Source organism: Chaetodon auriga, chromosome 18 (genome assembly GCF_051107435.1).
Source record: "Chaetodon auriga isolate fChaAug3 chromosome 18, fChaAug3.hap1, whole genome shotgun sequence".
In the NCBI taxonomy this organism is placed as follows: Eukaryota; Metazoa; Chordata; class Actinopteri; order Chaetodontiformes; family Chaetodontidae; genus Chaetodon; species Chaetodon auriga.
The window spans coordinates 4598488-4622665 of NC_135091.1; the positions used below are offsets into that span (position 1 = coordinate 4598488).

The 24178-nt window shown below is 43.9% G+C and overlaps 1 protein-coding gene across 1 annotated transcript in view; it reads right to left on the bottom strand.

Moving 5' to 3' along the window:
* map3k5 (mitogen-activated protein kinase kinase kinase 5) overlaps positions 1–19808 on the bottom strand; it is a 63050-nt gene extending 43242 nt beyond the window's left edge. Inside the window, exons 1-2 of the mRNA XM_076756037.1 lie at positions 18754–19808; positions 1595–1734 (exon numbers count right to left, since the gene is read on the bottom strand). Of these exons, the coding sequence (XP_076612152.1) occupies positions 1595–1734; positions 18754–19171 (558 nt within the window). The 5' untranslated portion in view covers positions 19172–19808. The remainder of the gene's footprint in view (positions 1–1594; positions 1735–18753) is intronic.
* Between the last annotated feature and the right edge of the window lie 4370 nt (positions 19809–24178).

The following is a 24178-nucleotide window of genomic DNA, read 5'->3' on the forward strand; positions in this document are numbered from 1 at the left end:
CCATATGCTGGAGGCAGAGACCAACAGGCTTTTATTTACATTTCTATTACACGGCACAGGGCATCACTAATATTTGCTGCTCACTGAGGCAATCATTAGTGATTGCACAACATCAATACTGCATTACTTCAAGTGTGTCACATCAGTGCTTTAATGACACAATTGCTGGCTGTGTGGATGAAGATCCACTTTGAGGTTTAATCATTAGCGAATTAACTGTATTTGCTTGTGCAGATTATTTTTATTCTTCAAAAAGCAAAAAATAAGGTAAAATAAATAAACAAATCTGCTGTGAAAAGAAGCATAACCAGCATGGGTACACTCAGTCCACAAAGGCCCCTTCAAGCATTTGGTGTATTTTTTAAAAGGAGTTTCAGTATTTGAAGAAAGCCCCTGACGTTAAAACAGAACTCTTTGAAACAATTCAGCAGCCTGATAGCGATCAGAGGAAACCACCAGAGAGAAGTGGTCTTTTCAGGCAGAACGAGGCGCAGTTAGCCGACCGCAGAGTCAGGCGGGCGGGCACCACGACAAACCACAGGAAGGAAAATCTCCTATTAGGCACCAGCTTACATTAAGAAAGAATGGCTTCAGACACCATTTTTAGCGCTTAAAGGGCAGAAATATCAGAGGAGAGAATGCTAATTAGCTTTTATGTCATTTATCTAGACAATAAACTCTCCTGGCAGGGTGTAGGGGACTGTATGTTAACCATACAGTGTGGCCCAGCCGCCATAAAAATCCTCTCACTGTGCAAACAAGCGACCATAAAGGCTTCAGTGTTCCTCTGCTACAAGTCGCCCACAGCAGGAGTTTTTAAACGTGTTAAGCATGGGCCTCCGCCTGCGTGAGCTACGTCTGGTCGGCCACACAGCAGCTATAAGACTGCTGCCATACGCTGACTCAACCAGAATTTGTTGGAGGGATTTTGGATTTCAGCCCATGAAAGTCACAGTATCGTTAGTCTCATTGCAGATTTCTACAGCATAAATATAAAATAGCAAGTGAGCATTAGCCAAACAAAAGAGCTCAAAAGGATGCCTCAGCTGCAGCATGTGCTGAATTTATTATTGTATTAGTGGAAAATGTCTTGGTGGTCTAGTGGATAAGATGACATGATTGCAGCATCCCTGGTTTGATGCGGACCTGATAAATAATCCTTAAAGTATTAACAGAAAATGCTCATTAAAGTACATGTGAATATTTCTGTCTGCACCTGCATCCACATTTGCGTTAAACTATGAGTATAAATGCAGCGGTTCACAAAAAAATGGCAAAAACGTTACAAAATGCTCTATTTTCCAATGACGAGGACCAGCACCTGGACCAGGACCCACCTGTTCTTTGGGCCGTGACCTGAATTCCCAGCACTAAATGAGGCCGCTGCTGACTTCCTATCACAAACCGCTTCATAAAGGCATTTCCTTCCATCAAATTACTGACGCGTTTCTGTGGCGCTGGCACCAAATTACATTTCTGTCAATTCCCCGCCTCCTCCTAAATATAGCCTTTAATCGCCGCTCTTGTGTGTGTTTGGTTCACATGTCAAAGCGATGAGGGACTGTCCTGGTCTGAGCTCATCGCGCCGGCTTACCTGCAGGGACTGGAGGGAGTCGGAGTTAGTGTCGCAGTACAGGATGATGTTGTTGGCCATGCTGAAGCTCTCTCTGACTCCCAGGTGGTAGAAGAGCGAGGGCTGGCGGAAGGCATCTGTCATCTCCACAACCGCTATGTCTGATGGCGAGAGGTACAGGCGTTAGGTGTCAGCCCTCTGAGTGAAGATTAACACCGATGCTTTGCAGAGTCAGCGATTTGTATCCTATCAGGCCCACACCTGAAGGACTTTTTCCACTTTATGTTTATATACTGTGTAAATCGTTCAAAATATCACGTTTTTGAAGACCAGCAGTAAAGCAGATACAGCCCATGGCCGCCAAACAAACTGAAGTGAATTTTAGAGCACTGACAGTCAACAGAAAGACGCCAGAAGATGACAATTGGCTGCAGGCTAGTCAAGGAGCCGGGAAGACCGTTTGTTTATGCACCTCTTTGCTACGCTGAAACAGGAAAGACTCGTCCCAAAAAAGATGGAAGCACACTCATTGAAGGGCCTTTTCCAAACAGCCCAAGAGCTAAAGACTGCTGACGTGGTGTCCACATACTTTTGGCCATATAGTGAAAAATCTGTTTAAACTGATATTGTAAAATAAATTATACCACTTACCTCCTCTACATAGTTATCACAAAAGTCATTATGAGACACCACCAATGATCAGACAGCATGCATCATATCAAAGATGGCCTTTCATTAAAGCAAACATGGATTGGCTTTTATTGTTCTTTATTGTTCAGACACAGCTCTGAGGTCAAAGGTGAATGGACGGATAATCTATCACAATCATGTTTGTGTGCTTGTATTACAAGCTGTTACAGGTCATGTTCGCAGCAGCCTTTACCGTCTCACTGTGAGCTATAGATTCTTGTGTCAGAGAGACGAGTGGAGCTAATTCAGAATTCTGTTTTGAGAAACAGAACATTTCCATGGAAGGTGGAGGTTTCACCCACCTTTTCAACTCTACCGACGAATACAAATACACTGACTGCAGCTGGACTCGAGCACATGATCTGGATCAATAGGTCAATAGGAGTAAATATTGCCAAGTGTCACTCAAGCCGGCAGGGACCGCGGCGTCTGGTGAAGGGGTGGAGAGTTCCCAGCATTGAACCAAGAGCTTATGGTAGCATAACAGGCTGCTGTGTAACCAAAGAGCTCATTCAGATGTGCTGCTGAGCTCAACCATAACATACAAATGCCATATGAGAAGCCAACAGCCTATAAACCCTCAAGTCTTGCATTTAAAGTACATTGTGATGGGTGTGTAGCATTAAACACATACATAAAGGTTATGGAGGCCCACACACGAGGTGGGGCTGGACACGCTGTCCCTGAGGCCGCCTTGCACCGCTGATAACAACAGAAACAAATCAGGCCGGTGGCCGCGCTCCAGTAATGACAGAGGAGCTCAGGGAGTCACAGAGATAACGCCCCACCCTGCTTTTCTCATCTGTTTCCAACTACCCACCTCTCTGTGTCAACAAACACACCACGTGAGCTTAACAGCAGAGCACCTCTTATCCAGCAAGCCCACCGAGTCTTCTACCCATCACGGGCGCCTGAAAGCTCGGGGCCCATCAGAGTCGGTGGCCTGGTACTGAAGGAAAGCACTAAAATATTCAGTCATCTTGAGTCGATAGGGCAACGTAAGCACTGGAAGCATGTCAGACGAGTGGCTGTTCTATTTGGACAAACTGCCAATTGTGTCTGAGTGCCTCTGCGAAGCGGTCTTGGTGGGTTTGAACAGGAGAATCATGTTATTTTCACGTGTTACCAGTTTATTCTCCATTTTGCACTTCACAGATAGAACTAACAGTGAAAAATACATCAGGAGACTCACAAAGAAGCATGAAACAACCAATCAACCTGTTCACCTGTGGAATGTCCCAAACAGGTGTTTTTGGAGCATCTTTCCCAGTCTTCAGTTGCTCCCGTCCCAACGTGTTTTTAACGTGTTGCTGCATCAAATTCAGCAGATATTTACAAAAATCAGTGCAGCTGATGAGGTCAAACATTAAATATGTTGTTTTTGTGCTGTTTTCAGTGGAGTAAAAGTCAGAAAGGATTATCACATTCTGTTTTTATTTATGCTTTACTTCTTTAGAATCATGGTTGTATAATTATTTTTTGGGCCTGTCCACTGAAATGTTCCTATGGTGTGACACTCATATCCTCATTAAGACCTGAGACTTGGCTTGGACTTTCCCCAAAATACTTAAAGGTACACTAATCAATATTTGCATTCAAAATGGATGAAATGTGAAAGTGGTTGCTCGTAGTGACTGATCTATAGAAAATGATCACATTTCAGCTCTATGTCGCGTTTTCGCGTCTCATTTGTTTGGATTTTCCTGTGACTTCACTGTGTCAGCATCATTTCCAGCCACAGAGGGCAAAAGGACTCTGATAATCCTGCTGTTCACTGCCTCCACGGCATCAAATTAAAGTTACAGAGCAGCTGTTGAGGAGCATTTAAAGAGGAAGATATCTCCCTCAGGAGCGTAAGGAGACCAAAACAGAGCTAAAACGAGAGTGAAAAATGGACCTCTATTTGTTGGACGACAGAAACACGACCCAAAATGAAAGCTCTTGTTGTATCTGCTGGATGTGTAAATAGGCACCAGTTCACTCACACATTGGCCATAAAAACTATAATGGGGATAATACGTCAGTTTTGTGTTCACAGCTTTTTTCGCGGCCCAAAAAAATCTATTAGTGCAGCTTTAAAAGCAGCTCTGATCGCACTATGTGCACTCATCGAATCTATGCAAGACCAGAAACAGTGAAAAATACATTTTGTGTAAAAGGAGTCGATGACCGGATGCAGCTGATGCAATCAAAGCTTCTATCGCTACCGAAACCATCAGAACAAATTACTCAAAGCAGCCGTGCGAGCGCTCACAATGAGAATGCACAGTTAACGTCCAACGGTCGCTGTAATTCAGCGGCTCTGTGGCTGCATGCCAACACAACGCTGCACAGAGAAGCCAATCAGAGGCCGGCTGGCTGGTGGAGAGCGGCCGTCTGTGATGAGGGGCCACGCAGCTCCCCGCCGCTCATCATCAGCACATGCAAATCCAACCAGGAAGCAGGCACTTGTTGCCGGCCCCAGAGGCTCTCATCATCAACCCCTTCCTCCACACGAGCTTTGAAAAAACACAGCATCACATTTTCATTACAGCCAAGTGGGCAGAGGACAGGATATAAGGGATTTTAAGCTCCGCGGCTCTGTGCAGTGATGCGAAATATCAAGAGGGTTTTTGTTCTCCGGGTGAGCAGCTGGCAACTTCACATCAGGATGCCTGCTCTGTGACTGAGCGCCAGTCAGGTTTCACTTTCTGACGCATGTGGCGGAGAGGGAAAGTACACCTTAATCCACGCTCACTGACCTCTTCTTAACAACCGCTCGTTACTTCCATATCTGTGACGCATTTGATATCTCCTCAGTGAGCTCGCACATCATCTGTCATTAAAAGTCCGAACCGAGGCTTGACTGGCTTGCACTGGAAAAACGTGGCCACTTTTCAATGAAGTTTACTGGATATTAAGTTGACAAACACTTTGCATGCTGCTGCAGACCTTCACAATCCCGAGCAAACACTGAATAAAAGGCTGTTTAGGTTCTCCGGTGCTCTTACTTTATGCACATAAGGTGCGACTGATTGTCAACATCCAGACAGCGCAGGTTGGCTGATGAATAAAAGATTAGCTTGTCTCATTTCTCTGCTGGCAGGAGACCCCATAAATATTACATCGCAACCAGACTTTTAATGCAGACGGGCCGTTAAAAGGCAACAGTGTTACAAACAGCTATTTTCTGAGGAAAAAAAGAGGCTGCGGTCGTGTTTTTAAGGTGCAGCGATGACTCGGGTGGGGTAGCTTGGCATTGCTCTGCCTGTGAGCCTCACCTGCTTCACACTACATCTGAGCCAAGTGAAATATTTGCTGTCATAGGGCAAGGCCACTGCAGGTGATGAATAAGGAACGCAGCGTGCAAGGGCAAGACACCAGTGAGTGTTGTTCTGTCGGGAGAGTCGAGAGGAGCAATCAGTTCTGCTAAGTGCTCTGTACTCACAACAAAACCCCCGAGAGCTGACAACACTCCAATCTGATGTCGCCGGTGTGAAGTTTTTCAGTCGATGCACATCTACTGAACAATAACTCTGTAAAACCAGAAGAACCAGTTGAATACAGTGGTAGCCACACAGAACCACTTTCATCCTTCATTTCATCTACAAGACTTGCAGTTCTCAGCTTATCTGTGCCCGAACAAAGAGTGTATGTAAAGGTAGAGATAAGATGTTTGGTCAGTTAATCGACGGAGTCATTCTCAGACATGTTAGCGGCTCGGCTCTACGGGTGGCAATGTCAGCCCGTCTAGAGGATGAACCCACATGACTTTGGCGATCCAATGAATTTCTTTCAGGTGTGGCGTTGTGGGTGGGCCAAACAGGCACAGCTGGCCCATCTAAAACAACAGGGGGAACATATATTAATGTTAGTCGATCTATCTCCCTGCAATCAACTGAAGCTGAACTGAACTCAACTGAACCCTCCAAACAGGATGGTATTTCCTTAATAGAATTAAAATGCCACCATGTCACACTGTCATCAGGTCCAAATTTGAACAACTCCAACATCTGGCTCATGACAAAACACTTCAACATTCCCATCAACCTCAGCTTTGCTCTGTTGTTGTAGCTACTGTTAGCATGCTAACACACACGGTAAACCTGCTAAACATAAACAATATTTTTGGAGTGCTGATCTAACAAAATGAAGAATTTTTCACTATTTCCTGGTATTTTATAGATAAAATGATTAATAAAGAAATAATCGACGGATGACTCAATGAAAATAAATGTTCTTTGCAGTCCTGGTTAAATGTCTAACAGACCAAACACTGTATAATGAACGGCACTGAATGCTATTGAGCGTTTGACTACACAAACCAAAGGAGGAAGTGCTTCACACTTCAAAGCACTGTAGACATGTTTTGAATACACCATAACAAAATGTCACACTCCTCCAGTAATGACAGGGTACATCCAAAATGTGTTTTGTGCTCTGCCAGTTGTGTCATGATGGGCGTCTTGCCATATTAAGGATAATAATCTCAAATTTGTGGAAACAAACAGCACAGAAGTGGGAAAACCATACAAACAGTGGACTGTGATTGTGCAGGCTTCAACAGCAGAGCCTCTCAATGTTTCTGGAGAGCGTTCAGATGTCGTGATTGCTTACCAATGCAACGGCACGACTGAGCGCGTGCCAACTTAACAGCAGATCTGCCAACATAGTGTTGACAGAAGGCTGCGTAAAGGCAGTAGCAGAGTAACTTGAGTCATCCAGTCACTGTTTTCTACAGGCCCTGCCACCTGATCACATGTGCTCACCTCAGCTGTTGTTGCTGTCAACTAAAAACAGCAGCACAGCCATGGCAGTCCACACCGGAGAGAGATGCTTCAAATTGGACCAAAACATGCATAGTGATGCCCTCATAATCCTGCTACACCTCCTACGGGTGGACCTGCAACTGTTGACCAAAACTAAATTGATTCCCTCGCCTACTGCTCAAAGCAGAGGAGGAAAAAAACGCTTCAATGCTTCGCACACTGTTTGGCTTTCAGCAGTGCTCGGCCTGCTGCAGGTTCCTCGAGCCCAGCAGCGCCTCTGAGGGGGAGAAGAGGGGAGGGCGAAGGGGAGTGAAGAGCTGCATGAATTCACTGGGAATTGTTCTGGTGTCTCTGGTATGGATCCTCCTCAGCCCTCCCCTGAGTGCCTCCACCAGTTACGTGTGCTCTGCCTGGAGAGGGTGGGGAGGGGGCTGCTCAATATTACAATGGCAGCAGCATCACAATGGCACTGGAGGCTGCTGGAGTGGATATGGATTGTTTCAGCAGCTCAAAGTGTCTTTTGTCTTTGTCTCCTGTGCTCGGAGCCAAATGTAGAGCATGCATTTGTACACCAAGAAATCTATTTTAATGAGTGTGGGCTGTTGAGGAATGTAAACAGTCAGTACCAACAGCCTTGAGCTACGAACAACACTGAGACCGCATACATCCCTAAAGCTGGATATGGCGTACAGAAACACGACTATACAATATTCATTATTGATGAGTTAGATTTGAGAGTGGAGGTTCAATCTTGACCTTGGCAACACGTATGTGTGATTTAAATATTCACTTACTAGCTTTTTCTCGAGGGATTTCAACCTCGTCACGCAGCTTCCTTCAGCTTCAGCTTATACATGGAGTGACGACGCCTGAGCAAGTGGAAAACCCCAGAAAAAAAGCTAGCACTGGCAGCGTGAATTTAGCAAATTTTAATGCAAAAATCTGTATTTTCCGATTAATTTATTGAGCTTCAGAGCAAACAGTGGCCCTCACAGAATAAAACAGATGCTTTGAAGCTGCTCAGATGTCTCACCAAACACCTGGAAAAGAGCTACTGAGTGAAGCTTTAGCTCAGGAGAGCAGCTTTAATTACCCTGATGGAATAGAAACTGAATTAAACTGAAATTATTTTGTCTAACCTACACAAAAGCTAAGATAGTTTACAGTGACATAAAAATACAGAAAAGCAGCAGATCCTCACATTTGAGAAGCTGAAAACACCAAATATTTCTCTGGATAAAAAACAGGAAGAAGCACTTTGTTAGTCATAATTGTTGCTGATTTTCTGCTGATCCAATAATCCATTGATTGACTAATCGTTTCAGCAAAATACATGCTTATATCCACTTGGTAACTGTAAATGAAAGAGGGAAAACTACGATTTCAAGCTTTAAAATTCAACTGCATTAGGAACAAAAGCCCTTTTAAACAGAAAACACAAAGCAGCACTTCAAACTCATCACACAGTCGCTCGGAGTCTTTGAAATGGTGCAGAAATCCTCCAGCTGACTTTGACGTCTCCTCTTCCTCTGTTATCCAACCTACTTTGATATTTTAGAGTGTCCAACTGGATATCAGCACATTTTCAGGTGCCTTATGAAAAATCTCCAAACCTTTTATTTAGGTAAAAATGTTGCATTAAAAAATAAAATTTGCATTGTCAGCAAAACTTGAATTTTTGTCCAAATAATTACAACAGGCTCCATATTTACCAGCAAAGCAGCTGCATCTTATGTGCAAATAATTAGCTTTTTTTCTACCTATTCTACCACTCTTAGAGGGCCACAGCATATTTCATATAATGTGTTTTCCCTTGCAGGTTAAGGGAAGGCTAAAATGTTTGCATGTGCAGGTATGTGCCCTTTTTTTCGCCTAATAACACTTCATGTTTGTGAAAATGGCATTGCGCTGGAATGCTAAAAGCACTGCAATTACTTTGCGACGGCACTGTTTACATTGGTCACTGAGGGGCCAGCTGTGAAGGCCTGCAGTTTTATTGTGCTTGACTCTCAGTGGGCAGGAACAGGACGGGCACAGCACGTAAATAAAGCACTCGTTACAATCAATTACGTAACAGCTACACATAAGATGCTGTAGCCATGGAGACTCTGCGAGGCTGTAGAAGACTGGAGTGAAAGCCTCAGTGTGCTGCTGCCGAGGTTTGGCCCCGTATGGCTGATGGAGGGGGAGGGAATGGAGTACAGCAGGAGCATTTCCCTGGAGCTTGTCCCACACAGAGGACAGAGAAAATACAGCCTCCGAGCTCCACTGAAGTCATTTCCCTCACTCAAGGACTCTTTTTCCTCCCCCTTCAAAAGGAAGCTTGGGTAGTATAATGTCTAAATTGTGTGCCAAACGTCCAGACAGCTGAGTTGTTGCGTTCCTGCGTGTCGTGGTAGCTGCACGATGATTACCTCTTGTACTCCTGCCACGGAGGATGCTGCTCTGCTGTCAGGTTGAGGCGACATGCAGGATAACAGAGCAGCTTGAGACTTGGACTCGAGACAGACTCAAAAACGCCCCGTGGATTTTCCTCGCAAACAAACACAGCTATGTTTACATTCGGCGTTACTCATCGAAGAGCACTCGAGCATTACAAAGGTGCTGAATGCGTTTCTGTCGTCACATTTGCAAAGCCATTTTGTATGCTTTTATTGTTTCTGTGCATGTATTGTTTGACTGGCTTATTTCCTCCCTTTTGCTCGAATACTGCTGCATGTCTAAGCCCGTTACTACCTGTCATCACAGACTGCTGTTCCTTCAGTAGCTGACATTGACTACTTATTAGCTAATTATCCTTCTATCTACATACATATATATATATGTATTTCTATCTATATGTACATATATACAGTCTGCAAGTAGAGCATGAGACACAAACAAATAGAGGCTTGGTAATCAAAATATTGCTCCATAGTGGCACTAGCAGTGAAAAAAAAAATACCTTTCACTTTGTCACAAAAAATTTGAATTTGAGATGTGACTTCAATGTTTTTCCTTTCATATTTTAAGTCAAGCTTTGACCTGCTAAAACACCCCAACCAAAAGCTGTGCCACCTGACCTCAATCTGCTTATGACTCACCTGCAGGGTCTTCCTGAAATGACTTTAATACAGCTCTGCTGGGTCACGTCCTGGTGTTCTTATCATACCGCAATTTTTCTGAGTTCTTTTGGAAGCTGGTTTTGCTCAAAGCAAAATTTTTGCAAACTTTTTAAGATCACACAAAGTCGTGGTGCAACAGCTCCAGGCAAAAACAAGGTGGTGCATGTTCATCCCTCAGGGAGACGCCATTACTCATGCACAATGACGTTTTTACTGTTGCCGTTTGGATCTTTTATTTGCTTCTTGAACGCGCCAACGGCTCCTTCACCACACTCTCAGTAAACCGATGAAAGGAGAACAAACACGTGCACAGAACACATATCTCCGTGCACATGTGTCGCTGTCAGCTGAAAGGCGCAGTGGAAACTGTCTCCAGAAGTGGTCAAACATCTATAATGAATTCCAAATCAGGTTCGGCTACATGAGAGGCCAGAAAGCCACATAAGGTATAAACAGCCAGTGGTGACATTCTCCCCAAAAAACAACCCTGGGAATGGAAGAAAAGCACCATACAAGTCTTTCAGCGGAGCATTTCTGTCTACAAATACATCCCTACTCCCAGAGGGTAGCATGGGAAACACCAGACAATGGTCATTCTGTAGTTTAGATGCCCTGCCCAGCACAGAGATTAATGCTTCCTTTATTTTTAGACACAAGTGCTCTAAAGAAATGAACCCAAGCCCTGAATACGCCATGATGCAGGAAATGAGACCAACCAGTTGTGCCTTTCTCCTGGAGTGGCCCGTTTTTTTTTTTTCTTTTACCTCTGCTCTACTTAGTTGCCTTTTCACACAACGAGAGATTTTACAAACTGTGGTGCCATGGCCCCGAGGGGGAAGAGAGCCGAGAACAAAATGTGAATTCATCCACGGCTGACAGGCACACGGGGAGAAACCCCTGCTGCTGTGCAAGTTGCCCCGACTTCCCTGCCTGATTTACTTCCTGCTTGCTTTTTCACCGAAACAGAAATCACTGAAACAAGAGGGATTTGTATACATGCCGACTAAACAACGCTCCCATCTCATCTCCGTTCCCTCACATGATAGGATTGAGGAGCAGCTGCTTATTTGCATAATGCTGCAGCGAAAAAAAGCTGCACTGAACAGGAGTTAGTTTAAAAATTCACCTGAACGTCCTGGAAAGTGGAACAGATGAGACTTTCCCATCTAAAACAGCAGAAACAAATGAGCACAGCTGAATAAAATCTGCATACTGTTGGCCCATATTCCTAAAACTGTTGTGCAAACTGTGTCCGACATCAGTGTGTAAAGCTGCTTGCTGAGGGTCTGAAGGATTATTTGGCCTTCAGACAGAATGCCGGTCGATTGGTCCAGACTGAAATATCTCAACAGCTATTAGATGTTTTGCCATGAAACTTTGTTCCCAAATTCATGGTTCCCTCACAATGAATCATAACGTCTTTACTGATTTTTCCTCTAGCGCCACCATGAGGTTCACGTTTGTGGTTTTAACTGAAATGTCTCAACATCTATTGGATGGATCGCCCCTTAACTTGTTATCTGCCATCATTACTGACTTCATCATGTGAACATGGTAAACGCTGTATTTGCTCAACACCAACATGTTAGCATTGTCATGGTGAGCTTGTTAGCATCACCTCAAAGCAGCGCTAGCACAGTTAGCATGGCTGTAGCCGAAAATCCTGCATATACCCACTAATAAAGTGGTACAAGTATGAGAGGAATAAAGGAAGGAACTCTAAACTTTCACGCCCCACAGCTCTTACTTTACATAGGCTCAGGAAAATGAAACTATTTTTCTGTCACCATCTAAAAAAGGTTTTTCACCTTCCCACATCCACCCTCATTTTACTTTCATCAAACACACAGTTTTGCATCCGATGCACTCTCTGACCTCGTGAGGTGCATGTGTTGAATGAAAACACTGAACCAAACCAGCCTACAGCTGCAAACGTGAGAAGATTATTGCAGAGGGTGATGAGAAACACGCGTCTGTCAGCTGGAGCTTGGTTATAATCATTATTAGGCACTGCGTGTGTTTTATGCAGCAGGAGAAAACAACAGTTCGACCACTTTCCAAAGGCCAGTTGGTGGAGAAACCAGTATTCCTGCTTCTCCTAAATGCATCCTCAGTGTTTGTTTTCCAGCTCTATTATTTTAACATTTCCCCATTAAATTAAAAGAACTGTCCTCAAACTTAGCGTTAACTCCATGTTAATGCTCCCGCTGTACTTTTCCCAGCGGCGTTCCCATACAACAGTAATCCTATTGATATTTTGGGGTAGCTAGCGCCAATGGCTGCATACTGGCACCTTATCATCAAACTGATAAATGACTCACTCTCTCTTACCCTCCACTATTTTCTAAAGACGCCATCTACCCACTCCTGGTGCCTTTCACCTTAAATGAACTCCTGATAAGACCTGGCAGGGAGCTTTGATACGCCGCGTCTCCACCTCCTGTCATTTTTCTGTGGAGCACTTAAGAGATTTGCCCTGAGGTTTATCCAGCACAATACTGCACTTACAGCATGTTCATAGTGTATCATGAATACCGTCTTAACCACTTTGTGATGTTGAAATGCTGCATTCAGGGGATAAATTAGTCTGCATGCAAAGACGAAAGAAATCTGACGTAACGTGACAGTTAGCGGTTAGCTTCCGATTCAGAGTCTGCACTACGCTTCCTGTTGAGAAATATCAGCATGTGTTTTCCACACTGTGTTTCTGTCTACCTCGCCCACCGAGGTGAAGCCACTTTTCCCCAGACGCCAGCGAGCGACCTGTGGGCTAATTCCTCCTGACCTTGTGCACTCTAACCACTGACGAGCAGCCAAGCACGCAGAGTAAACAGGAGGGAGGATAAACAACTTAGCGGAGGGCCAGCTGATGGGATTTCAGAGCAGTCGGGAAGCTGAGCGCACAGTCTTCTGCAGGTGAATCCAGAGACGCTCAACAAAAGGCTGTCAGCTGACGCCCGGCGGTGTTGACTCTGTGCATAGTAGGACCTCACCTGCTGTGCAAGGATTACACCTGTGGCCTGTTTGGGTCTACGGTTTAGGTGTTGTTTTACTTATCACAATACTTGTGATTGTGAATGAAAGCCATATCATTCAAGACACATGGAAAACACCAAATAACACCACATATAGAGGATGTCAGAAAATTTACCACTTCTGCAAAGGTCAGAAAAATGTTAATAGTTGCAGAATTTTGCAGTACATTGAAGTAAACCATTGTTAGTAAAGGCCCATTTCTCATCAAGTTGGTGAACTTTGACAAGTGAATTCCTGCCAGTTGACCACTAGCATGCTGTGTTGACAGTGTTGGCCTTGACAATGCAAAATGGAGGAAGCTATCGTAGCTTATTTGCTGTGTTGTTCCATCCAGGTATACCTCCTTTGACCTGAGCATGAACTTCTCCACAAAATAGCCACAGTTTACAAACAGGCCTTAACTGACTAAGCTAGCAAGCTTTAGCAGCTAATGCTACAGTAGTTAACTGACAGTTAGCAAGCTATCAAGCTAAACATCCGGGCCAATTCAAATCTCCAAAGGGCATTTGACATATTTTTGAACACTTTATAGACTGAACAATTTCTTGACTCATTGAAGAAATGATTGATAATCAATAGATGATGAAAATAGCCACTAGTTTCAGCTCTGGCCTTGCTCAGGCACCTACAGAGTTAAGTGTTCAGGAGCTTCTCTTCTGCCTTTATAATGATATAAATGTAATGTTTGAACAGTTAAGGGCCGCTGCAGGCAATGCAGATACAACCTATGAATGTGTTTACTTGGCGTTTAGTGAAATGCTGCAGTGGCAAACCTGCTTTGAACAACGTTCTCACTCGTGACGGCCTCAGAACTCAACAGCGTGCTTCTCTCAGCCTTCTCGATATAAAACCAAAGTAAAAACACAAGTGGACGACCTGAAAACAATTTGCGAGTTGTATCTGTGTTACTGGCAGAGTGGCGAGTCCAGCTCTCAGCACAAAAAAAACAAGGCAAGCAACCGCTCAGACGGAGGCAAAGCTGCTTTCAAAGTGCTCAGGAATTGTTCAAAAACCCATTGTTCTCTCTGTAAATTGCACAGTAATGCAGTGTAATGATCAACTGGAGAGATAAAGCTCTGCATACCAAAGCTATGACCCAGCCCGCTTAATACGGGGGGAACAGCACAAGTCTGTACAATTGATCCCTGATAAATTCCAATATTAACTGCCGCATTTTTAACACTGCAAGAGGTGCTTTGAAACAGGTTGTTCAGGCACTGAGGAGACTCCCTGCCTCACAAATCATTTGTAAATGCTTTGACTGGATCAGTGTGGATTTTATTATCACTCTCTTCTTCAGTCTGACATAACTTCTGCTGCTTTTCAACTCAAGAGACACAAAAGCTGCATTAGCGGTGGCTAGGAGCAGCTAGCTTAGCAATTATCGTGGTAATATGTCATTTGAACCATATGGAGCAGGCCCATTTAACTTTTCGTACTTAATTGCTGCCGCGCACTCCAAGTCACAAATCCATCAATCAAAACCTCTCAGCATGTTTTACTTGATCCCCTATCAAGGTGATCAAAAGAGGAACGTCTATACGCACTGAATCCTCCTGACTCATTGTCTCAAGCACCAGATGGGCCAATTAAATAACCATTTTTCTAAATCTAGAGAAACAACAGCAAAAACACTGAACAAATGTCTTCAGCACACAGCGAGGCTCTGATTTCCGAGCTGTTATTCCAGCATCCTCAGCTACCTGCGACAACATTTACATTTAATCATTTGGATTCTGGGACCGGCGCCATTACATTACATCACCATTATTATATCCAAATACAAAGGCTTTTATCTTGGTTGCATCTTCAGCCGCGGAAACAGCCATTCACAGTTGCTAGAATCCAGCTAATACAGACAGATCTGACAGAGGAACTCATTCTCCCTCTGCACTTCAGCAATCAGGCAAGGCCAGCAGAACAGAAGCAGCCTGACCCCCTTTAATATCACACCAAGCCATCGTGCACTTTGCTCAGTTAGTGAATGTGTGCATTCAGTACCGACTTGCAATGAGTCAGGCCAGATGGAGGAGCGAACCACAGCTAGTATGACAGGTGCTCGCAAGCGTGTCGATCTTTTCTTGTGACCCAGAAAAAAACAACTTCTCATTGAGACCACTGGAATCAACCTCTGACTGCAGCAAAAACGCATCATCTTTGGTTGATTAAGAACTCTGAGACTGATTCAGTGATTATCACCACTGCACACGACATGTATGAAAGGTGGAATGAGTAGGATTTGTCAGTTGTGCCTGACTGAAGGACACCAGAAGCCCCCAGACCTGAGCACAGCCCCCAGACCTCAGCCCGGCGCTCCACCTGCAGCCCTGTGCACTGTTCTTGGCTGAAGCTTTGTCTATACTTATTTTCTTATATAGTTTTTTAGGAAAATCATACACACAACACACACGTGCACAACCAGTCAACTCGAATACGACATGAGGTGGTGCAGAACACACTCGCTGATTCCATGTTGTTGTTTGTTTGTTTTCTGCTTGGTTGCAGTTTCGAAGCGGTGCAGACAGACGAGTTTGTGGCCGTCGCTGCTTCTATTCTGTGTTTGTTTTTTGAGACGTTCATCGCTCAGTCTGACGTGACTCAAAGCTGCCATTGGACACAACTGCATCCACGACAGCATTAGATCCACACATAGAATCAACCTGCAGTGTCGGTGTAGCAGCGTGTGGAGGCCTTTGCACACGTCGATTTGCAAATATTTCGATAAACACTTCAAAAACTCACTGATTCAAGCTTCTCAAATATGAGGATTTCTTGCTTTTGTTAATTTGATATCACTGTAAACTGAATATCTTTGTGTTTTTGACGACATCCTGCTGGGCTCTGGGAATGTGCGATGGACATTTGTCAATAAAGAGCAAGTGTAAAAATGAAAAAACACATTATTTCATAATAAAAACAACGTTTGGTTGAAGTTCAACTCTTTGCTTGCTGAAACCAGAGCTCATACCAGGAACAATAGCTGGGCTGTATGGAACAAAACCCCTGATGATAAGATATGTTTGCTCATTATTGTTGGCAAATGTCTGCATCTCCATTTTTTCCTAACATTTCCTGTGTGTCACGGCCCGCAGGCTGGACCATCAGCCTCTGCCATCTCTCAGCCAAACGTCCTCTTTGTCCACAGCATCATGCGGGGAGGACATTTAAGGACAGTTGGGAACAGCTCGTCAGAATCTGGCAAATCATCTTTCCAAATTAAGAGCGGCCCACAAACTTTCAGTCTGGCTCTGAGCTCATTGTTTAAACGTTTTTGTTGTCTGGCCTTCATCTCTGGTGCAGGAAGAGGATGAAGCAGTGTGTGTTTGAACAGATAGTGCAGCACAGTGTTTCTGGGAAAATGCCTCTGCCCTCCCATGTGAATTATGAGAAAATTCCACAGTAGCTCAGAGGACGACGACCAACTGAGGAAAAAAAGAGAGAACTAAATGTGTTTGTACAACTAACAACACAATGTTATGACAAGCGGCAAACCTGTATACAACTGTCTGCTCCCACTGGTACGCTCTTATTATGAAGGGGTCTGACGGTCTGAGGGGGAACACTTTGGCATCAATTACCATCAATTTAACCCATTAATTTAACTCAATTAGGGGCATTTTAAGTGTGTTTTTGCTCTACATTCGCTCCATTTTCCACCAACTTTTCCATCTACGAATCACTTTTTGTCCTCAACCTGCTTCTTCTCGTCATCTGTTGCTTCTGTCTTGACCAGAACTTGCTTTTTTTTTAATCTCACTGAAGTAATTTCATGGTTAATGAAAAATCATTAGCGTTACATCCCAGTAAAAACTGGTTTAGGTATTTAGAGATTAACAGATGTTAAGGCATCTCGGTTAAAATTGAGCTACGGCTGCAACTAAATGATGATTTCCATTATTTATTTATTTTCATGTCAGAATGAAATTAAAGGTGTTTTTGGAGCGTTCCACATCTTTCCCAGTCTTCAGTTGCTCCTTAAAAAACTTACTTAAAACGTGTTGCATCAAATTCGGAATGAGCAGATATTCACAAAAATCAATGAAGCTGATGAGGGAAAACATTAAATATACCGTCTTTGTGCTGCTTTCAAATGAATAAATAAACATCGTTTATTTATGTTTTAGCCAGAAAAATTATTTACAGCCTGGCAACCCCAAAGTTCTTCCTGTTTATGGCTTATATCTGATGTGTAAAGCATCAGTAAAGTATGTATTGACCCTGATTGATGAACAGTTTAAACAGATGGTTATTAAAATGCTGCTGAAACAATAGTTCTTTACAACACAGAGTTACACTTTTTGGTACATTTAGCAAAGTTATAACCTGGATTCCCAGACATCACCTGACCTCCAAATTACAAAAACCAGACTTCTGGTAAATTCTGTCCTTGTCAACATTATTTCTGTTCTGCACTTTGTACAAGCAGAGTTTGTTGTGTGCAGCTGTCCTTGTTGAAAACTCATTTTAATGCCTCAGAAAACAAATTAGACTGAAAGGTTTCACATTTTCATTCATGTTTGTCCTCTGGATGAAAGTCCTCTGAGGAAAGTCTTCATAGTTTCTTATCGCTGTGCAAATAAAGTTGTAGTTATGCTGCTACAGCAGCCGCCCGGAGTCTGATAGAGTTTAGGGAACATGACGGTTATGTACTGATATTTTGCTCAGACGCAGTTCTTTGAAAGGCTCTGTGGTTCTTAGCAGCAGCCATCAGCGTCTGAGCTGTGTGGTTTCACTCCTGCATTATCTCCTGATCCCAAATATCTGAGTGAAATGCAAACACTGGCTGCTGTTCCTGGCTCCTGTACATTACAGCTGCTTTTTATTTGACCGCAACCCCTGAAAGGCCTGCTCTCCAAATACCTTTTTTTTTTTCAGTGTTTATTATACAACTGAACATTTCCAGTAGGATTAGGAGCCAACTACTACACATAAGTGCTTTCAGTCTGTGAGAGGGTTTAGGTTTGTTTCTCTGCTCGTAGATTCCAGTGGAAAGTCCAGCCTCATGGTGCAACCCATGACACTCCGGCACAGGACCGGAGGCGCACAATGGAGGAGGGAAACTATGCGAGATATAGCAATCACCCCCACGTTTGTGGAGCAAATTAAACAACCCCAGTGATGCTTTGTTGCTCAATAACCTCCAGCTTTGCTCAGTGCAGTGTGGAAATATCTGGGATGTGAAGGCTGCAGCCTCAAGCCCTGACATGCAGAGCTGTGTGCTGTGTTTGGGGAGCTCAGGCAACTTGTTCTGCTGGCAGCCAGTTTCCAGGAGAGGTGATGCAACAAGGCTGTGACCTTTGACCCCTGACACTGAGAGGCAAGCATTCCTGTGCCATGCCATCATCAGGGGTGACTGACTCTCACCAAGCGCGATTGATCTTATAGATTAATCATTATAATGGAGAGCAGAGGTTAAGTTACATCCTGTTCAATGCATTTACATGATTGATGTAAAACAGGCAGCGTTTAAGATCAGGACTGATCACACGTAGAGTGAGTTATCACAAAATACTCAGAGCCTGTCAGTCAGCTGGACTTCACCTGATGGAGGAAGTTTCTCGGGTTGGATTTCGAAGGATTAAGGTCCCCTCGTTTGACTCACCTGCATTGTAGAAGCTGTCCAGCACCGTGGTCTCCCCAAAGTCCAGTTTACCAAAGTTCACCGTCTCCAGCTTGCTGCCCACCGTATCGCAGGCGTCCTTCAGGCACTGCAGCGCCATGCTCTCAGCGTTGTTCTGCTGGCTCGCCTCTCCGTTCACCACATAGGCCACCGTCACCGGCCTGCTTTTGGACGACTTCCCGGTGGAGAGCAAGCCCCCGCTGTCCATCGGGCAGCTCCCGGCGGTCGGGCTGAGCCCCCCGCCGCTGACCACCGAGTCCTGCCAGAATGTCCCGGCTGCGGGGATACCCGAGCCGCCGCCACCTCCGCCGCTTGTGCTATCACCGCTGATGCTCTCCCTGCCGGGACACGCACCGAAGCAAGGTACCGTCAAGGATATGGCGTTCTGGTCTTGGCTCATCTTGTTTCAAGTGTCACTCACTGCCTTAAAGTGTGGGTTGCGATGAGCGGCTTCTCCACCAGTCCTCCATGGAGAGCCAGCGTTACGCACGGCGGTTACCCATGGAGCCTCCGCGCAGGCAACGACGTGCAACCTCGCTCCGTTTCAACGCAGGTAAACAGTCTGTCAGCGGCAGAGGCGCAACTACACCTCATGCTGCATGTTTACCGGAGACAAACGCCCGATGAGGCTGGAGGACAACGCAGGTGGGCTGAAGTCACGACAATGTTCCGAGCAGGAAAGAAACACGAGAGGAGAAGCCCCCAGATCCGCGCATTCCTCCTCAGCTCTCACAACAAATCCACGCACTTCCCAAAGTTGAGCAGCGCCGCCGGAATGAGCGCAGCAACGCCCACAGGAACCAGGAGTGGCACACGGAGTCGGAATTACGCGCAGGGAAACGTCGGATCGGTGCAGCTGCTCTCACAGGAGAAAGCCCACTGCGCACGCATCGAGGATGCTTTCAAGTGCGGACGAACCCTGCCCAGTTTCCACTGTTATCTTCCAGTCCACACTCGAGCACTGGGCGGAGAAACGACAGAGGGAGCCTGGTGGAGCTGGGCGGAGACACGATGGCCATATGTGGAGTTGTGTACTTCAGGAAAAAGGAGCAGTTCACTGAAAACGACACTCATCAGCAGAAATCTTTCACAGCGCCAAACATCAGGAACCAGTGAATCAGCTGATATGATAAACACCATTAAAAAATACACACATTTATTGGACATGAGTCTCTATAATGTGATTAATTTCATTTCATAACGTCGCAAACCAACTGTTGGGTCCATTAATCCTGTGAGATCCAAGGCGAATCTTTCATTTGTAAAAAGTTTCTCTGTGGTAAACTCTGGTTTTCTAAGAGTTTCTGTCACTTAAAAATAAATGAATGAATCCATAAAGAAGCTGACATGTTTTATATAAAGTGTCACCTGTTGTGACCCGCTACTGCCTCTCTTTCCTGTCATAAGGAGGACCTCTTGTGGTCAGGACCTGATATTACAGGTCAGTACGTCCACATGCATGCTGAAGCAGAATAAACCTATTTTTTATTTTCTGTTAAACATCACATTTAAGATAAGATAAGATTAAGATAATTCTGGCTTTTATTCGGACAGATTGCACAGTTAGTCTACACCACACGTGGGCAGCATTTTCTCTATATTCTCTATATTGAATCCGTCTTTTCTTCTCGTGCGTTTTCTATTAAGGATCACAGTTAGATTTAGATTTCATAAAGCCAAACCATGTCTTTGTTTGTAAACGCTGATCATTTTCCAGGATTTTGTCTCTTTTGACGACTGTTTTACTGTCCCTCCACTGGAATTCAGTCCATTCATCTGTGCTTCAGTGTGTCTTTGACTTGCTTTAAAAACATCTTTACACATTTGTTCAACGAAAACCCACAAGTTATACCTGATATCAAAGAACATGCAAACAGGGATAAAATGTGTACAATTTTTCAAAAGTTTTGTTGTTTAGACCACATGAACTTTACAGTTAGTTGTTCACTTATTTGCACAATATCAAATGGATGATAACATATAAAAAGTTAAATAAAAAACACCAAAAACAGATAAAAAAAAAAAAATATCAAGAAAATATCCACGCAATCCAAAAAGATGTGCCAAAAAGCCAAAAGGCTCATCGTGTGAGTTTGATTTCATCATTAAAACAACATTCATGTGCTCATCTGTGCAAACCAGAATCCAAAAGGAGACGCTGACAATGGAGAATTCCTTAAAAACCTGGTGGCTTCATGGGAAAAGTTCAAAATACTGCACACAGCTGCTGCATAATACAACCACTGCATATAATGGGCAATATTCAGCATTGAAGCAGGGTTTTAACGTGTGTGCTGCAGTGAAATACTTTTTCAAACTGGTGAGGCTAACTTTAAATTTCATATTGGAGGCTGATAATTATTTTCTGTCTTTGCTGCTTTAATTGACAGATTTTACTACTACTACTATTTCCCGCATTTGGGGACAGAAAACTTGACAAAGCCAAACCGAGAGATTCAATAAGTAATTACAGCAGGGTGTCTTGTCCCTTTCTCGCCACTAGATGTCCCACATTGACCACACATTCATGCGCAAATTTTCACTCAACAGACTTCACTTCCAACCGCTCTCAGGGACGAGGCTGCCAAACCAAACACATCCAGCGGGCTGTGTTATTTCACTGCCTTTAAACACATCTGTCTGCTCTCCGTCATTTAGCTGTGGGCAAATTACAGATAATCACACCCAAACTATTTATGCATCACTGTGTCTCTTATTGGCACTCAAATCAAGTGCTGTGAATGCTGAGGTTACACCGTTGTGAGTCAAATTACACATTATTGAATAAACTCAACATTTGCATTTTTATATGAAAATCTACATTTTATTCACATCTTTCATATTTGCTCTTTCGCACTCACACAAACACACACATCTATCTGACATCTGCACCTACCGCTGACTGACTTTATTGCATTAGTAAGAAACAATTAAGACATGAAAACAGCAGAACAATAACAGAAGTATTACCACTATAAACACTGACTGTGGTCGTTGCCTCTGCTTGACGCATCTGGCACGCAGAGCTGCAGAGCTGCAGAGCTGCTGAGCCTCCACATCCTGCAGCCCAGCCTCAGAAAGTTTGTGGCTGCAGGCAGGCGGGTGTGCAGAGTTTCTCCTGAAGCTGAGATCCAGAGCTTTTCATATTCAAGGTGTCCCCACAAGGTGCTTGCAGTGACCTGTGCTTTAGTTAAAACAGTCTCATTTTTAGCTTAATCCAGATTCTTTACAATCAGAATCTGCTTATTGGTCTATATATAAACTCCAGTGACCAAAAACATGAATAAAAGCTTATATAAAAGTCAGATGTTCTGTAAGTTTGCAATATAAATAATGCAAAGTGGTTGGTTATGTGCTGCATTTGTGTGTATTCATTTATGTGTGTGTCTACATGTTTACGGTGGCTCAGCGGTTCACACTGTCCCCTCCCAGGTTGAAGGTCCTGCGTTTGATTCCCGGCTGTGTGGAGTTTGCATGGCCTCAGTGTGCTCGTGTTGTGCTGAGTATGATTGTATGTGACAATACAGAGAATCTTCTATAAACATTATGTGCAGGATTTATATTGACAATGACATATGTGCATGTTAAGTGTGCATTTTAAACAGTAAAAAATATGATTGAATTATTGATTGATTGATTATGAATTCTGAATACTACCATTAAAGATGCTCTAAAAGTGAAAGTCGAACATTCAAGATAGTGTGAAAGTCTTATCAGCCAAGGAAGTACCACAAGTAAAATGTATCAACACTCCCCTGATGCTCCCACGAGAGTCAGCTAGCTGCATGGCTAACTGAGCTAACTAGCTAATGGCAGCTGCAGTTAGCAGCAGTTAGCGATTTCTTTAGCAATTAGTAAAGAAATAAGTCCATCAGGACAGCTGAGACAGAGCAGCCAGAGGTAGAAAACCAGAAGTATGTGTCTGTAAACTACCCTGCTACTGGGTTAGCTCACTGACCGCTATCACTATCCATGCTAATATCAATGGTATTGATATACATGCTAAAGATCTTGACTTTCACACATATGCTGGAACAGCAGTGTGGTTGTGATAATGAACCACATTCCCATTCTGTGCATGAGAAAGAAAGTTACCTAAGGAAAGGAGAGAAAGGAAAGAAATAAGTGGGATCACCTGTTTCTAACAGAGCCATGCCCACTAATGGTAAGACCTGAATCAGAAAACAGCTTCTCAGGACCTTTAACAGCTGAAATCTGAAGGGAGAGAGTTTCACATGGTGCAACTTCATCACCTCATCTACGTACTTATTTACAAGAGAATCTTAAATTTGTTACACACACGGTCAGTGACGGCATTTTAGGTACATTTCCAGCATAATAAGAGGTGGAGTGTGGGTGGAGCTGAGGCGGGAATGAACATAATGTAACCTTTGCATACAGCTTGAACCTTCCTATGGCTGTGAGGAAAATTAAATTTCAAGTTGAGTGCCTGTGATCTCTCTGCTGAGGATCGCCTCGTGCAAGTGATATTCGACGATTCTTCATCGTATAAAAACAAAACTCGTTAAAGTCATTTAACATTTTCAAGGTCATTCCGTAAAAGCTGAGACAGATTCCATCTTCAGTTAGTGATCAGAGGATGCTGCTGCGAGCCAAGCAATGCTAGATACAGTCATAAAGTCAATGATCGATCAAAGTTAAAAAAGCAAAGCTCTGGGAAAGCTCTCGCTCACTCGCTGTGAGATTTGGGATGGACTCTTCAGGAGATTACAGCCATCTTCCTTCAGTGCTGCTCTGAGACAGATGCGTTTTTGCAAGTTTGGAAGGGTATTCCCAGGAATCCCGTTTCCTGGGATTAAACCAGACTAACTCTGTCTGTTTGCTGTTTGATACCTGGGCAGGTAGCGCACAGTGCAGTGGGTTTATCAGAGCTTTTGGCTGCCTGTGCTGCCGAAAATAAGGCTGATAAGAGTGAACCAAAACAGTAAATTTGAGGGCTGTTTAACCGAAACAATGAGCTGAAAGATGCTAAAACCGCTCCTGAGAGGAGCTAATTCTCCGTGGGTGCGTCACTATGAAGGACTCCTTTCACATTACACCCAGTCATCCATTGTTATTTTAAAGATATTGATTGTTGTGCCCAGGTGTGGTCAGTACGCTGTCAGTGTGCTCAGAGGTGCATCAGATCTGAAGCTTTCAAGCCCAGAGGGCAGTGAAACACTGCTTTTAAGCCTGGCAGTAAGTCACTCTTTAATCATGACCTGATTAGGCATCGTTCCAACTGGATCTCCTTCGATAAAAGTGTACATAATGACCTTTCTTATAAATGTCAAAAGCCAAAGAGCAGTGCTGCTGCATCGCATTGCTCAGTCTGGACGACACTTTGTGTTTTTTCATCCCCCAGAATGTCTAATGAAACGTAAATGCATGCAAACAACCAACACTA